A 17421-nucleotide genomic window follows, 5' to 3' on the forward strand; every position below is an offset into this window, starting at 1 on the left:
AGATGCAAGTAAAAACCTCAGAAGTAGTTCTTACACTCACAGAACTTAGACTCAACAAGAAAATTTTCCCCCAGGAATTATTTGGTTAATATGGTAGAACTACTTCTTTAATTTCTATTCTGTAGGCTACCTGCTGTTCCTACCCTTTCTCTACCTCCATCTATTTTTTTTAAGTTTTTTTGAGAAATTTGGGTGATGAGAGTCTACAGCAGAAATGAAAAGTTCCTGGAGAGATATCAAAGCACCTAGGCTGAAAGGGTCTTCTGAGAAGGTATAGCTGAGGTACCCACAGGAATCCGGAGAAAGGTTCCAGGGTTCCTAACCAAGTATCTTTTTGGTCCCCATATACTCTGTCGAGGTGTTGGTTTAGGAGATAAGAGGAAGCTGGAAGTCGAGTGTGAGTCTTGATCCCCAGTAGCCAAGGGTAATGTCTCTTGAGTCACAGCATTCCTCAAAGATGAAGCATGGCCAGTGTTTCTCTTGGCTTCCCCCAATCTATGCAACATTCCTGAAGGATCTTTACAATCAGGAGACCACAAGAGGAAGAAGGGACGTAGGGTACCAGAGAAGGAAGTGGCTTGGAACGTGTGGATGTGGGACCCATCCACCACATTTTGAAAGGAAAGGCATCCAAGGTGGTAGTCTAGAAAAACACCAATCCTGTGGGGGGATACCCTGAGGGAGAGAAGCGTAGGAGGTGATGTGATGGCCCAGTACTCATTCCCATAGCAGCCCATGACCCAGAAACCATTCTCAGGTATCACTCAAATACCTCCCTTCCTACTCACATCTTCTCTGCAGATGCCCAGGAACCACCCAGACCCAGGCCCAGCCTCCACCTCCCAGTAATGTCTCCCAGAAGTGATTTTCTCCTGGCCCAAAACACTTGGAAGGGACTTAAATCTCTGTAGGTTGTCAGGCAGATTCTGTCTTATGTTTCCACGAGTCACACACCTCCCCTTTTCAGAAAAGATGAGTTCAGGATTAGCTGTTTCTGAGTCCAGAGTGGTACTGTTCACTACAAAGAGAGATGTGGAGTCAGTCTCAGAGTTTGAGAAAAAATTGATATTTCACATTTGGGAAATAAATTGAGATTAAATACATTAATGCCCTAGCAAGAGAAAGAAAGGCAAGATGGAAATATGGCATTAATAATGAACCCTAAAATCCTTACCCTTCCTTTATCAGCAAGGGAAGCAGGTTTGAATCTGAACACTCAAGCTGTTTCTTTGAGTTACCTAGAAAATTCATATGTGGTGCCCATAATGAATACTTCAATATGTCTGTAAACTTCCACCCTTTGGGTCTTGTTCTACTCTCTGAAGGTATTTCCCAATGGCCTTTCTTCTTTCCATTTGTGCTGTCTGACCTTATTAGAACACAGTTTCCTCAAGGGTAAGGACTGTCTTTATTTTTATATTTATATCCTCAGTTCTAATTGTAGTGCTTGGCACATTTAAAGTGTCAAACAAATGTTTTTGCATACATCCATTTTATTCCTTTTGCACTGTTATAATTTAAGGCTATAGTAGGTTTTTTTTTTTTTTTAACTAGAGGCAGTGTTCTACAGTGGATAGAGGGCTGACCTCAGAGCCAGTATAACCTAGACTCATGTCCTGCCTCTAATACTCGCTATCTGTGTGACCCTAGGCAAGTAACTTATTTTATTGGTATGCCTGGCAATTCTCTAAGGTAATAAGTAATAAATGAGGAAATAAACACCCCTTTGGAGACTAGGATAAATTGAAGAGAGAAAACTAAGCTTGGGATCTCCGACTCCTAGCGAGCTTTCAGGAGAGTATCCTACCAAATCTGATTTGAGAACAAATCAAGCTCTGCCTTCATTTGGCTCAGCCAGTTTTGATTGGACAAAGTGTGCTCAATAATTCCCATTTTCTGGATCCCGATAAGATGCTAGGATGGACCTACGTGAGATACACACGGCCTCAGCCTCTAGATGCCAATATTGGAAATCGCTTTCCTGCTGGAAGTCTGCTCTTTGACCTCAATCAAGGTAGAGAATTTTTCAGGCTGGCAACATTTGTGCCACCCATAAAGAAGTCACATCCAACTCTGAAGCACCTTACTGTCTATGTGACCTGAGGTGAACGGAACTGGGTGACGGGTGCCACCTGCTGGGAATTAAGGAGAGGTTCTGTAATCACCACAGGGAGGAACTAGAAGAAATGTAACATTTGCTGATAGTTATAGAGAATATGAATATTATTTTATTTTATCCTCACATCAATCCTGGGAGGCAGTACTCTTACTGCTCTTATTATAGAGACAAGTAAAGTAAGGCAGCAAAAAGCCCAGCTAGTAGGTTTCTGAGGACTGCTTTGAACTCTGATCTTCCTGACTCCAGGGTCAGCACTTGATAAGACCACCTAGCTGTTTTGCTAAGTGAGTGTCTACAAGTGCCTGAGGCTATGTGGGTCTTAGGGGAAGGGTTGCTCATTCTTGGTTGTTGGTACTTCCCAGGAGCTCTTGTAATCACTCTGAAGAAGCAAAGTTCGAATCCTAGCTTATGCCTTTATGTCTTTGGACAAGTCATTGAGTCTTCTGGGGCCTCAGTTTCCTCAAGCATAAAAGGGTAGATTGACCTAGGAGCTCCTGCGTTCTCTTCCAGCTCTACTTTGTATTCCTGTGATCTTGGCCAGATTTAAATCTATCATTTTAGTATTTTTTCTTTGACATGTGTTGTCTCTCCCTTCTTTGAGCTTTTTGAACCACTTGTTTGCAAAGGGGGTACTTTTGCTGACGTCGCATAGTGAAGCTCCCAGATTACTGGAGAGTGCAATGAGCCAGAGTTATTAGAAATTCCCCCAAATGTACCCAGGACTTTCATGTGTGCCAACTAAACAGGAAACAGCATGTTCTGAATACTCATTTTAGAGGCAGATCAGCCTCTTGCTAGCAATTTGACTTTAGACTCAGCTCTGGGAACTTTAATTTACTCATCTCCAAGATAGAGACAACTCTAGTTTATAACAGAGTTATTGTGAGCACAGAACGAGACAAAGTGAAGGTGCTTTGTAACCATAGCAGTGTTCTGCTGGGGCTGGCTCAGACTAGCTCTTGAGGGCTATTATTAAATTTTCAGTGTGAGCATTTACACCTTGGAAAGAGGCAAATCACAAGAAATCATGACTTGATTTATTGATTGTCTAAATTTTAGAAAGTGATGGAAGAAATGATAATAATAAAATTCAACTTAAAAGTGTGTCCTATGTACATTAATTTTTTAAAAAAGAGAGCCAGTTGTCAAACATTTATTGGCACATCCCCGTATAACATCATATATAATCATGAGGTATTGCTGTTCTTCTCCTGCTCAAACTTCTGCTATAGAAGGAGAATGACCTGGGCTTTCTAAGGCTGTGTCAGTGGAACAAAAGCTTTTGCAGGTTGTATCAGGCTAGAAAGTTTTGATGGCCTAGTGATGGGTTCTGTCTCTGTGGTTCAAGGACCAACCTAGCTGAGGCTCATCACTGAGTTAGCCTCCAGGTGAGGAAGTGCTTTGGCTGTAGCAATTCATGAAACAATCTGTGATATGGGGGCATTGTCACCAGTACCCGCAGAGGGAGTATCTATACTGATGAAGTCATTGACACTTTGAAATATTGAAGAAATACTTTCATTTTTTTCTGCTCAGGGTTGTAATGCCATCAATGTAGGGAACACTAAATTACAAAACTCCCTCCATCAGTGCAGATTGGCAACTGCTGGAAATTCAAAGTTATAGAGAGTTGCCAGGTCACTGACAGGTTGCAAGACTTGTCCAGAGTCACACAGCCAGTATGAGTCAAAAATAGAATGTGAACTTATATCTTCCTATCTGTGAGGTGGGCTCTTTATCCATTGTGCCACCCTACCTCTAGTAATTAAATACTGTTATTAACAGTAAACACAATGCTCTTTTCTAGGTCCCAGGAATGCAGGTCTGGCTACTTTCTTCTCTCAACTGTGACTGGAGGTCTAGGACATAATCATCAAATTCCTGCTCTGGGGGTTCTGTGGTCCTTGTAATTCTGGGAGCTCCGAGCATTGACCTTGATTGTCTTTGTTACTCCCATTTTCACTCCAACCATCAGTTGTTAAATGATTATTGATGTGGTACTCAGGAGAAACTGGGGGAAGGGAGTGGAGATAGTAAAAAAGAAGAAAGAAGGCAAACAAAAGAAGAGGATGAGAAGAAAAGGAGAGATAAAGGGAAAGAGAAAGATGAATAGAAGACAGATGAAAAGAAGAAGACACAGGGGAATGAGAAAAGAAAGAAGATACAGATAGAAGGATATGGAGAGGGATAGATAAGGAGAGAAGAGAAAGATAGAAGAAAGGAAGAGGGAGAGAGAGAGACACACTGAGACTACATAATAGAGATTCACAATTTGTTTCATATATACAAAGCATATATGTATATACACATTTTAATATATGTTGTAAATACAATGTACAATATATAGAAAGATTAATTTTATAATTGTTTATATATTTATTTGTATTTATATATTTATGTTATTTATGTGTTTGATATTCAAGTTCAAAATAAAAAAATTAAACGAGAGAGAGAGAGGGGGAGAGAGAGAGAGAGAGAGAGAGAGAGAGAGAGAGAGAGAGACAATCAAAGGCTCAAACTGAGATGAGATCTCACAACATCCCACATTCTACACCATTTCCCAGCTCTCTGCCAGTCACCCAGCTCTCCTCACATCAACTTTTTTTTTCCAAATCAAATTACCTTTTCTATAGTACTTGTTCCATGTAAGAGCCATAGTTGCAATGAGTAGGAAGAGCCCCAGGATGAGCAGGCTCTTCCAGGAAGAGGTCATCTCCAGTGGTGGTGGCTCTGAAACAAGAACCCAAGATCCCCATTAACTATAGATGTGAAATGAGTCTAATGCCATCTCTTTTATCTCAATGGCTCAGGTGCCCTTGGGGATGTTCCTGGTGAACCCCACAGGAAGTTCTAGGTCTGCTTTCTAAAAGCAGCATCAGGAAGGGTGCACCTGACTTCCCTGTTTACTATTCAGATAAATCTTCAAAGGCAATATCCAACCATCCTTTCTTCCTCCAACCTCTCTACCAACTCACCTGCCCCTGCCCAGGAGTCAGTCTGGGAAGGGAAAGTATTAATAACTCTGACATTAAGCTAAGGAATTCCTTTCTTCACAACAAGTGTGTGAGGCAGGTAATGAAAGGATGAAAGCAATACGCTACTTCCACCTTTCCACAGATGGGGAAACAGGATAAGAGAGATTTAGAGTTGTAGTTACATAGGATGTCAGAGCTAGAACTCAATCCCTACAGTGTCTCGCACATAGTAGATACTTAGAAAATGTTTTTTTTCCCTTTACTATTTCCTTACCTGATGCTACCTCCCAGAACCTTATCCCAGGATAAGGTACCAGACACTGAAGTCCTTATTCGAACTAAACTGCCAAACATTCAAACTCTGCTTCAGAGAGCACAACTCTGATGTTGCTTGAATGCAAAACGTATGCTTGCCAAAAATACTTTTTATGAAGAACTCACACAGGGTAAGCATTCACATGGTTAGAAGAAGCGATACAAGGTCACTCTCAAGGTCTCTCTTAAGAACTTTGGAATTGATCATGTGACATGGGAGACACTGGCAAAGGACCAGTCAGCATGGTGTGCCCACATCAGAGAAGGTGCTGTGCTCTATGAGCAAAGCAGAATTGAAACAGCTCAAAGGAAATGCAGGATGCACAAATTTCAAGAATCTATCCCAAATGTTCACACAGACTATTTGTGCCTGACCTGTGGTAGAGCATTCTGAGCTCATGTTGGTCTGATCAGCCACAGTCGGACACGTTGAAACTTGACTCTAGCATAGTGATGTCATTTTGGTCCTCTGAGAAGGAAGCACAACAACCAACATGATGCTACTTCCCAGAACCTAAAGTACATCTGTATGAGGCTGGGGCTTATCTGACTGGGGGATTTATGGAAGCTGAAAAGCTTGGAAGAATCACAACATCCGATAACTCTCCTGACAGTACTCAGTATTTGTGGTATCTTCTCATCTCTCATCAATCTACTTAGTATTACAGTTATTTGATGACATCATCTTAATTTACTAGATTTTACACTTCTCAGGGACAGAGACTTCACCTTGCTCATCTTTTTATCTTTTCAAGCACCCAGCAGAGTATAGGTGAAATTTGGACCTGTGCTAAGAAGGGACAGTGAGGCCTTTGCTTTTGACCCAGGAATCCCACTGCAAGGCGTATACCCCCAAGGAAGCCAATAGTACAAGAAAGGTCCCATATACACCAACATGTCAATCAATAAGTATTTATTAAGCACCTACCATATGCCAGGGACTGATCTATTCTTATGGGAGAGACAATAAGAACATATATATTCTATATACATAGACTATATAGAATAAAGATGAAAAATACGGACAAATACAAAGTAGTTAAATACAGTGCAGTTTGAGAGGAAGGGGATTCGTGGTTGCGAGTTTCAGGAAAGGCTTACCGAGAAGAGTCTAAATGCATTCACCAATAGAAAGGGATTAGGGCAGGCCTGCACAACCTGGCAGTAGGTAGGGGCCAAAATTAAAGCAGGCTAAGTTTCTTCAAGCCATAGATAGGTTTTTAGCAGCTTACTTTCCAGGTAAAGGTATAATCAATGATTAAACGATTTTGCAAAGAAACCATATTAAAAAGGAAATTTCAATGAATATCAATTAATTATACTTATTACTTAAGATTTTTATTTATTATGAAATCACATTAATGTTAAAAAAATTTACTTTGCTAAGCAGTACAAGTTTTAACATGTTTTTCAGGTTTTCTTAATGTTTACATTTAGTAATGACCGAAAACACAGCAAAAAGATATGATTCTTGCTCCTCTCAGACTAGAGATGGTTGATTGCCTCAGGTCACATGACAAACAGGAGAGCATGCACAGTGGTAACCCAGTTGCTAAGTTACATGATGGGCACAACAGTGACTAGTGGAAGGTGGGTTAAGTGGGGCATGGACAAACCACTCGTTATATCTTTACTTTCTTTTATATCCTCTACATTTTTTGTGGGTTGTCTGAAATTCTTTGGTGGGCCACAAGTGGCCCATGGGCCATATATTGTGCAGGTCTGGATCAGGGATGGATGGAGAAAACTAACCTAGAATGTAGAAAGCAGATATCTCCTGGCCAAGCAAAGGATTGTAGATGGAACAGATCACATTCCCCATGGAGTGATTTCTGGCCACCACAGATGCCTCCACATGGAATAGACCATTGGCGCTTTGTATCTGGACCACAGAGAGGGCAGACAAATTCTCTCCCCCAACCTTTCTCCACCACACCAGGGGCTGTGGAAACCATCCCTCTGAAGTACACACCAGCTGAATGCTTCCATCTTCATTTCCTTTCAGGTGGATTTGAGGGGTTGAGCCCAAACCTGAAAGAGGGAAGCCAAGAGTTTGAGGCCTGGGGCAAAAGTACTTGAGGTTTTTGGGGTGGGGTGGAAGGGTGAGCTGGGAAGAAAAAGGGACTCTTGATGTGTGGGTGCAGTCAACATAATCCTTCTCCATAGTCTGACTGGGAGATTGAGACCTTTGTGGGTTGGATGGGCATAAGGGGTGTTTTCAGGTCTATTTCAGAGTTAGTAATAGAAAGAAGAAATGGCAACTCAATTCTGTTTTGTTGTTGTTTTGTCCACTAGAATCAAACCTTGGTAACAAAGGAGCAGATGGCAGGAGGCCGAGGGCATTAAAAGAGAGGCACAGCAAGGGGCTATTTTCAAGGAGCGACAACTTGTGAAATGCCTATGTTCTGGTAATGTTGAATTCAATGAGTGTGGTTCTTCACTTCAGCAACACACAACAACAGCGTCTGATGCTTACCTAGCACTCACACGGCGCCAAACACTGTGTTAAGCGCTTCACAAATATTATCTCACTTGATCTCACAACCACCCCGGGATTTAGGTTCTATTATCATTCCCATTTTATAGATGAGAAAACTGAGGCAAACAGGGCTAAGTGACTGGCCCAGGGTCACACAGATAGTACGTCACCTAATGATAAATGGGAGAAAAATCTGCATTAGTGTTTTCTATTGTATGGGCCAGAAAGCACCAGCACCAAAATGCAGCAGGATTCTTTTCTACCACTTAGCAGCTGCTCCAGCTCTGGAATGCATGGACTGGGGAAGCAGCAAGATGGGAGAAGAGTGTCATGGCCTTTCCTTTGAGCTCAGTAGTTCCTGCCAGATTAGGTATGCCAGATATCTTCCTGAAGTCTTTCCAGTGGGAGAAAGAGGCAAAGAAAGTTTGTCAGTTATATTCCTTTCTCCCACTTAAGTGAAGTTATTGGCCATTTCTTTCTCTCTTTCTTTCTTTCTTTTTTTTAAATTTTTCCTTCTAGCTAACCTGCCCTTCTGTTGAACACTGAACCTCTTTGTGTACTCAGGTTCACATTTTCTCTAAGGGTTCATGACATAAAAGGAAAAACAGTTTATAACAGGTTGATAGAGTGAAAGAAAGGAATCTTCGACTGGCTTGTTACTTCAGGAGAACTTGGTAAAAAAGCCCATTATTAGCACTGAAGGGACATAACTGGACCACAGAGGAAAATTGTGGATGCTATGAAAAGTCCCTGAGCAAAAGGGAAACTCTAGATGTTATAAGAACCCAACAGTAACAACACCCCCTCCTCCTTTCTTCCTTGCTTATCAGCACGCATGCACACACACACGCAGACACACAGACACACACAGATATACACACAGTGACATACACAGTGACACATACACAGACACACACAGATACACACAAAGTGACACACACACAGAGCCATTCCTATCAATTGCAGACAGTTAAAAACCCCAAGCCATGCTGCTCCTCACCTGCTACTCTCAGCTCCAAACTGGCTTCCCGGTGGATGCCATTTTGCTCAAAACGACACAAATATTGTCGATTATCTGATGTATCAACATGGAATATTTTCAGGGTCCCTCTCCCTTTGTTGATTGCATGTGTCACCAGTAATGTCCTTTTGTTCTCTGTTGTTGTTTTTCTGGTCATTTCTTGATCCATTAGCACAGAAGGAGACAACTGGGTCTGGAACCATTTCACCTTTATGTGCTCTGTGCTTGTCTCAGCGGAGAGATGACAAGATAAGGTGACATCTTCCCCAAGCCTGGCCACAATGGGATGGGTGGGACAAATGACTTTTAATTTAGCTGTTTGGTGAAACAGAAAACACAGGCCAAAGAGAATCAGAGTAGCATTGCCAGTATTATCAGCAGGACTCTTTCTAGGAAAGGTCACCCAGTCAGTCAATAAGCATTTATTAAGTTCCTACAGTATGGCAGGCACATGAGCATTGAGGAGACAAAGAAAGGCAAAACAGTCACTGGTCTTTAAGGAAGTTGTAGTGTAATGGAGGAGACAACATGGAACCAATCTGTACAAACAAGATATATACAAGATGAATTTGAGACAATTAACAGAAGGAAGGCATTAGCATTAAGGAAGATCGGGAAAGGTTTCTTGTCGAAGATGAGATTTTATTTGCTACCTGAAGGAAGACAGGGGACAGTTATGGAAAGGGAGAATAATCCAGGCAGGGGGGATAGCCATGAAAAAAGCTCAGAGTCTCGAGATGCAGCATTTCGTGCAAGAAACAGCAAGGAGGCCAATGTCATTGGATCATAGAGTATGAAGTGGGGATCAAGGTATAAGAAAACTGGAATGATAAGATGGAGCCAAGTTATGAAGGACTTTAAGTGCCAAATAAAAGATTTTATATTTGATCACTAGAGTTTGTAGAATAGGGAGGTAATGTAGTTAGATCTGCACTTTAGAAAGATCATTCTGATAGTTGAGCGGAGGATGGACTGAAGTGGGGAAGAGATTTGAGCAGGGAGACTGATGTTTATCCAAGTGTGAGATGAGGGCCTGCAACAGAGTGTTGACAGTGTCAGAGGAGGGAAGGGAGCATAGATGAGAGATTATGTGAAGATAAAATCAATAGAGTTCAGCAACAGATTTGATTTGAAGAGTGAGGAGTCTGGGATGACACCTAGATTTTGAGCCTTGGTTACTGGGAGGATAGAGGGGCCTTTGACAATAATAGGAAAATTAGAAAGAAGGGAAGGTTTGGGAGAAAAGATAATGAGTTCAGTTTTGAGTGTGTTGAGTTTAAGATATAGAATATCCAGTTAGAAATGTCCAGTAGAGGGTTGGAAATGCAGCCAATAGACAAGGAGAGATTGAAGATAAGCAAGAGAGTGGGGATGATAGGAAGTTACCACCCAAGGGTGCATCCAGTCCTCAGGGTCATTCTTTGGCAAATAGGAATTAAGGGCTATGCTGAGGAGGATACAGGGAAAATGCCAACCTTAGTGGAATACAGGGCAGAGTCATGCCAGGGGAGAGGGATGAAATGCTTGTGTGTGTGTGTGTGTGTGTGTGTGTGTGTGTGTGTGTGTGCGTGCGCATGGATGCATCCGCTACTCACCCAATTAACTCAAGCTTGGGTGGGGGATATAGATTCTTTGTCTAGATTGCCCAAGGCTGGGGGTGGTCTGGATTTAGGGATAGTCTTTCTGGAGTGACCTCACTTCTCTTTGTAAAGTCCACCTCTCATTAATTGCTAACCAATCAGAATTGATTGCTACCCTCAAGAACACTCCTCTTCCAAGGGCATATGAGCCATGAACCCACCTCCATGATTGTCTTTGGCATTAGAGAGTGTCACTGACCTTTCATTAAAAAATGCTGGCATTATTAATAAAATAATTAAATTACCCAGAAATTATGTCCCTCAAACTTTTTAAATGTGACAAGTGGATGGCTGTTCAGAAGGAAGGCCAATTAGGACAATGGTGCCCTTCATACGTGTTCTGGGAATACAGGAACTGCTGCGATGTAAGAGTGTCCTGGACGGCTGTTCACTGCTACTACCCTCTATCCCCAAAGCCTTGTCTCTGCAATGAGGACAATGGCTAGCATTCCCTGAATAGTGGTTATCAATATCTGGAGAAATTAGAAATGTCCATTACAGACATATAACAGAATCTAATTTGAATCAGTGTCAATCCAGAGAGATGCCATCCTGAATATAATTTGGGGTGGGGAATGTACTCGAGCCCACAGAGGTGACCCTCTAGGTCCTCAGGTGTGGCCCTTTGACCGAATCCAAACTTCACAGAACAAATCTCCTTAATAAATTGATTTAGTCTGTAAAATTTGGACTCAGTAAAAAGGCCATGACCAAGGATCTATAAGGCCACATGTGGCCTTTAGGCCGAAGGTTCCCCACCTCTATTATACACCCTTCAATTTGGGGGAAGTAGGAGTGTGGGCTTAGACAATGTGGGAGGACAAACTGGACTTACCAAGTTCCATATGCAGTTTCTCTGAAAAAGAGAGAGAGAGAAAAAAATTCAAAATACTTATATATGAAAAAGAATAGAGGTTGCCCCTGGGTTGTGCAACAAAGGCTTGTTTCTTTATAGATATGCTCAGTTCTTAAGGAATTACCATAATGTCTTTGTTGAAAGGGACAATGAAAATCATTTTGGCCAACTTCTCATACCATGCAGAGATTACTTCTGATGGTCTTTCAGGAGCCCACTTCTCAGCCAAGGAGCCCTCCTGATGTTAGACAGTTTAATTATTAAGGAGATTTCTCCCTTAATATTGAGCTGAAATCTTTTATCATACTATTTCTGCCCCATCTGTTCTGCTTCTATTGTTTGGGTCCAAGCAAAACAGGTCTTGTCCTTCTTTTTCATGACAACATTTTACATCAAAAGAGACAACATTTTTGTCTCCTTACTGCAAACCTTCCTGCTCCCCCCAAAAGAAAACCCACTTCCCCTCCTGGGCTAAATGTGCCCCAAAATAGAATTATATTCACATTAGAGATAGCATGGCCACATTTATAGTAGCCATAAGGATTCTGAAAGGATTCCTTCCTTGTTGCTGCTGTTGTTATTCAGTCATTTTCAGACTCTTCATGACCCCATTTGGAGTTTTCTTGGTAAAGATACTACAGTGGTTCGCCATTTTCTTCTCCAGCTCATTTTACAATTGAGGAAACTGAGGCAAACAGGGTTAAGTGACTTGCCCAGGGTCACACAGCTAGTAAGTGTCTGAGGCCAGCTTTGAACTCAGGAAGATGAGTCTTCCTGACTCCAGGCCCAGCTTTCCATCCACTGCACCACCCAGCTGTCCCACTTCCTTGCTTCATCCCTCCTTCATCCTCCCCCCTTCATCATTTCAGTGTCTTATCATCTTGCTGATTCAGCTTCAAGTTCATATTACTTTAGAACTCCGTCATTGTCTTTACTTTCAAATTATTTCCACTAAAATTATTAACATAAGTAATAATGATGCCTGTGTCATAAGCACGCTTTACACCAGAGTCACAAAAGCTTTCATATACATATGTAGTGCCATTTGGGATAGACTCAGAGAATTCTGGAGGTGGAAGGGACCTGAAAGATTATGTCATTCACCCACTTTGTTTTATAGCTGAGGAAACTGTCCTGTCATTCAAGGATTTAAGTGACTGAGGCTACACACAAGGCCACACAGTGAACTAACTTTTATTATTAAGCACTTAACTATGTGCCAGGCACTGAACTCAGTGCTAACAAGTGACCAAATGAGATGAAATCCAGGTCTTCTGATTCTAAGCAAAGGGCCCTTTCTATTACCTGTTTGCTGCTATTCAGTTAAGTGTAAGATATGAAAAAGACAAATAAAACCAGTGTGAGATATAGTATGACACATTTCTCTAATATTTTTAAACTAGTCATGACTGCAATGTGATAATACCAGGAAACTCCTAGTTGTCCTAGCTGAGTTTTATTTTCTAAATTTATTATTTATTTTAACATTTAAAAAAATTTAGAGTTCCAAATTCTCTTCTGCCCTCCAGGTCCTTCACCTCTCACTGAGAAGACAAGCCGTCTTGCTTGCCTCTCTGCCCTGTAACTGTGACCCAGAACTTGCTTGGGTCAACTATGTTTGGCGTACGAGTTGCCAAACAGAGCCAAGTCCTGTACCGAGTGTTCCCTAATATCTCTTTCTGACCAGTTGTCTGACCCCTTTGATGTTTGGGGCTCCCAAATCGGGTGCTACCAGTGCAGTCACCTATAAGGCTTGCAGCCAGTGTAGCCGCCATGTGCAATCCCGATCGGCCTCCACCCCGGTGTCAAAGACCTCGCCTCCTGAACTCCTGAGTTCTCTTGGGCTGGAGAAATGTCTCACCCTAACCTTTTGTTGACTACGCCACTCCAGAATGCTATGTGAGGCATTATTTTAAAGTTGAGGGGAATGCTGGGAGAGTTTGGCTGGGTTGCTGCCTCTGCTCTGCCATCTTGGCTTTCCACCCCCAGCTGAACTTTAGCTCTGAAGCTTTATGTGGATGTTGTTTCCTGCTCTTCATGGAACTTTTTTTTAAACCTCCCTATAATTAGGGAACAGTGCTGGACCTGGAGTCAGGAAGATCCGAGTTCAAATCCAGTCTCAGATACTTTTAGTTGTATGGTCCCAGTCAAGTCATTCAACTTCTGTGTGCCTCAGTTTCTTCATCTATAAAAGGGATAATGGTAGCTCCTACCTCCCAGGGTCGTTATGAGGATCAAATGAGATAATTGTAAAGCACTTAGTTCCGCATCTGGCACATAGTTAGTGCTGCATAAATGTTAACTATTGTTCACTAGTCCCTCCCCTCTCCCAGTGGAAAACTCATGAGATTTCCCTCCCATTTACAGTCTGAGCATGCTGGAAGTGTGAGCGGCACTGAACTGTTATGGAAATGGCCAGCACCTCTTGACTGATGTAGGATGTGGCAGTGCAGAAAAATTTTGAGTTCTCTGCACTTAGTTCTTTTTGCAATAGGCTGTCTCTGCTCTAGGCTAAATTCCTTACCTTTTATGAAACTCCTGTCTTACATCTAGTCAGAAATATCCACACCTTATGTAACCTCAATAATTGGTGTCTCCCTGTCTGTGCCATCAGAGGTGGGAAGCCAAAGAGAAGGGCCTGAGGAGCCCCTTTCCCCCTCTGTGAAGGACTGAGCCCCCTTCTTCCTCATCTTGCAATAGCCCTGCTTTGTAAGATCCCAGTAATGAACTAAGGAAAATGGCAAGACTCTAGCATAAGCTGCTGGCCTCTCCAGCTGGGAGAGTCGGTGATGGTTCCTGCATCTCTGGTAAGCTAATTGTATTTTCTTCCCAATGAACATAATCTGGTTATATCCTTGCCCTTTCTTTTCTCCCCATTTGCTTCCTACATTCATTTCCTCATATCTCAAAGGACTCTTACTCAAGTTAAGCCACACGAAGAGCTTATTTAGTCCAGAGCCACACAAAAAGCAATATTCTATAGGTGGGAACTACATTTAGGTATAATAGCCATATATTTAATGTATATGGGGTACCATAAATCATCAGTGGCTTCAGGAGAACTTCTCTGGATTGGGGAGGTGAGAGGAAGTGGGTAGGATCTTACAGAATTGTGCAGGATTTATTACAACTTGAAATTGACCCCAGAAGTTAGAGGATCTAACAGAAAATCTCTTTTGCCCTTGCAAAAATTCTATTTTCATCATGCCTATTTGCATAGATTTTCCCCTTCCCTTGATTAGGAATGTCTTAAGATTTCTAAAGTCTGTTATTTGGTAAGTTTCTTTCCTTTTTAAGCCCCATTAAGATTGTAAGTTCCATGCAAGTAAGAATTGTTTTATTTATTGTTTATGTATTGTCAGCCTCTAGGTCAATGCCTGGCACATAGTAAGCATTTTAAATAAATGCTTGTTAATTGATTGCTTGATTAATTATTTTCTGTCTCTTAGTTTCTTCTAGTAAAGCACTTTTTGAAGAACCCAAACCTAGCTTCAGGAGGCACCAAGGGAGATAAAAGGGAGATCCAATTTGAGGCTGCTGGTCAAAGTGTTAGAACAGGGATTCTAAACCTTTCCTGTGTCATGGACCCCCTTGGTGGTCAGTATAATCAGAAGCCTCTGGACTTCTTCTCAAAATGATATTTTTCAATGCATAAAATAAAATACATAGGATTACAAATTACCAAGCATATTGGTAAGACGCAATTTCAGACCCCCTGAAATCTATCCATGGAAGCAGAACCTAAAGCTCCTACATTGTTGGCCAGAACCAGGAAAGGCAACTCTGAGCACGCTTCAGGGAGAGTCTCTTGGGATAGTCCTCCTTATACTTACACTAATGTAATGTTTTCATGTTTTTTATTCCAAATAACCTGTGAATTTGGTGATACAAGTAATATTCACGGGCAAGGTAACTCTGTAAAGGTGGCAGCTAGGTGGCTAAGTAGTTAGATCTCTGGGCTTGGAGTCAGGAAGACTTGCGTTAAATCTGATCTCGGATACTTACTAGCTGTGTGACCCTGAGTAAGTCATTTAATCTCTGTTTCAGTTTCCTTATCTATAAAATGGGTTGTTATGAGGATCAAAAGGAGATAGTAGTTGTAAAGCATTCAGCACAGTGTCTGGTACATAGTAGGCACCATAAAAATGTTAGCTATTTATTATTACTATATACTGAATTAGCCCACTCTTTGAAGAGTGGACATTATTCCCAATACAAGGCTGCTACTGAAACCTACAAGCTCATCTCTTAGTATGTCTTTCAACCTTTGCTCTTCCATACCTTGCCAGGAGTTACTTTGGCAGTGGCTTCACAGTTTATTTTTCTTGTCTTCTAGAGTTGGATCAAGTACTCTCTTAGTTGGAGAAAGGAGGGTGTGTTAAATTACTTTGTGAAGTTTAGAACTCAAGTCCAGGACTTGTAGATCCACCAAGAAGGAATAAATAAATGGAAGGATTAAAAAGTGGGAAAGAAGCTTCTACCTTTGGGTATGATGGTCAGCAGCAGAAGAGAGACTACAATGATGCCAACCTCATTCAACATTTTCCCTGGATCAAGACTCGGGGACCCCAGAACTGGTCCAAAGATTGTGATTCTGACCCTGGAGAGAGAGAGGAGAAGATGGCCTCTGGTCAGGTGGCTCCTTTCAAATGCCTGGTTCCAGAAGACAGAGGTTAGTACAGGAATGGACTTCCCACAGCACAAACCTAAGAGCAACCAGCAATAACTTTGACATCACAGACCATGATGATGATTATGAGATACAAATTCACATTTATATCATGATATATGATTTCCAAAGTAATTTCAAACCTGCTATTTTGAGTTTTATAAATAAGGAAATGGAATCTCAGGGAGATGGAGTGTCTTCTCTGAGGTTATACACCTAGTACGTGATAGAGTATAACTCCCTATATCCAATTAGGTGCCATGTCTTTTGCATTGATTAACTTCTCCCTTTTCATTTGGTTACCACCCTGGTTCAGAGACAGTATCTCTCACCTAAACTACTGCAGTAACCAAAGTATCTCCCAGAAAGTCAGTTTCTCCCTTCTTCAATCCATCCTTCTCCAAACCATATTTTTCTCTCTTCTCCAATTCACACAATTATCATTGAATGCTTTTTCTGCTACCGGTAATTTTCTGTCCCTTTTCCCCATAATAGCGGCATCCTTGTTGAATGTATACAACTTCTGGTGATGTGGAGGCTACTCCAACAGCCCGATTACTGTGACTTTCAGGCATATCTTGTGGGATCTCCTTTTCTGCTTCTGGTGGCCCAAGCCATGCAAAGGCTGTTTGGGTGGGGGCTTTAGCTAGTTCTCAGAACAATTGTCTAGGCCTGTAAATACCTTCTCTTTTTGCCTTCCCTGCCAATCTCTGCAGATCCACATTTTTTAATGCAGAGGTTTCTTGCCTGAAATGAGAAGTGCAGTTGGTTGAATGAGGCAACAGGAATGCAACATTTACCCATGCTCTGTCCTCATTCTTCTCCACTTTCCTCACCCTATAGTTAAGTAATTCAACTACGTGCTGCCACCTGCTCTTTTTGCCCCTTGTCCTAGCAACACTCATGCCCAGACAGAGCCTTGTCCTATACTTTCTCTGCAACCACTCCATAGTGGCTGGATGCCACTGGAGAAGACACAAATGTGCTGACTGGGTCAAGTACAAATATAAACTTGTTCGCTAATTTTGACTGTGCCTTCGGTACCACAAGGTACTCTTTCTATTTTATTCCATGACTGACTTTCTAGTTCGCTCCCCATATCTGCTGTACTAAACCTTCTCTTCTCTCCTCAACCCTCACGGACCTTTCGCTGCCTTCATTCTCTGCAGGGTAATTCACCTGAAAACCACTGAGTATGTAGGTAGCATAGTTTTGATTTCCTCATTCTTCTCTATTTTCCACCATCATGTCTCATTCTCTCCTTTGTTCCAGTCTGTCATGAGAAGATGGCTTTTCTCCTTATCAAGATCACCTTATTTACTTTTGTCCTTGATTCTACCCTTTCCT

The 17421-nt window shown here is 41.8% G+C and overlaps 1 protein-coding gene across 1 annotated transcript; it reads right to left on the reverse strand.

Moving 5' to 3' along the window:
- Positions 1-245: 245 nt before the first annotated feature.
- Positions 246-15947, reverse strand: LOC118857993 (butyrophilin subfamily 1 member A1-like). The gene is given in 6 exon segments (XM_036768435.1): positions 246-1018; positions 4742-4849; positions 7162-7440; positions 8889-9224; positions 11385-11405; positions 15887-15947. Coding segments are annotated over 6 exon segments (1578 nt in total).
- Positions 15948-17421: the final 1474 nt, after the last annotated feature.

Source organism: Trichosurus vulpecula, chromosome 7 (genome assembly GCF_011100635.1).
Source record: "Trichosurus vulpecula isolate mTriVul1 chromosome 7, mTriVul1.pri, whole genome shotgun sequence".
NCBI lineage: Eukaryota > Metazoa > Chordata > Mammalia > Diprotodontia > Phalangeridae > Trichosurus > Trichosurus vulpecula.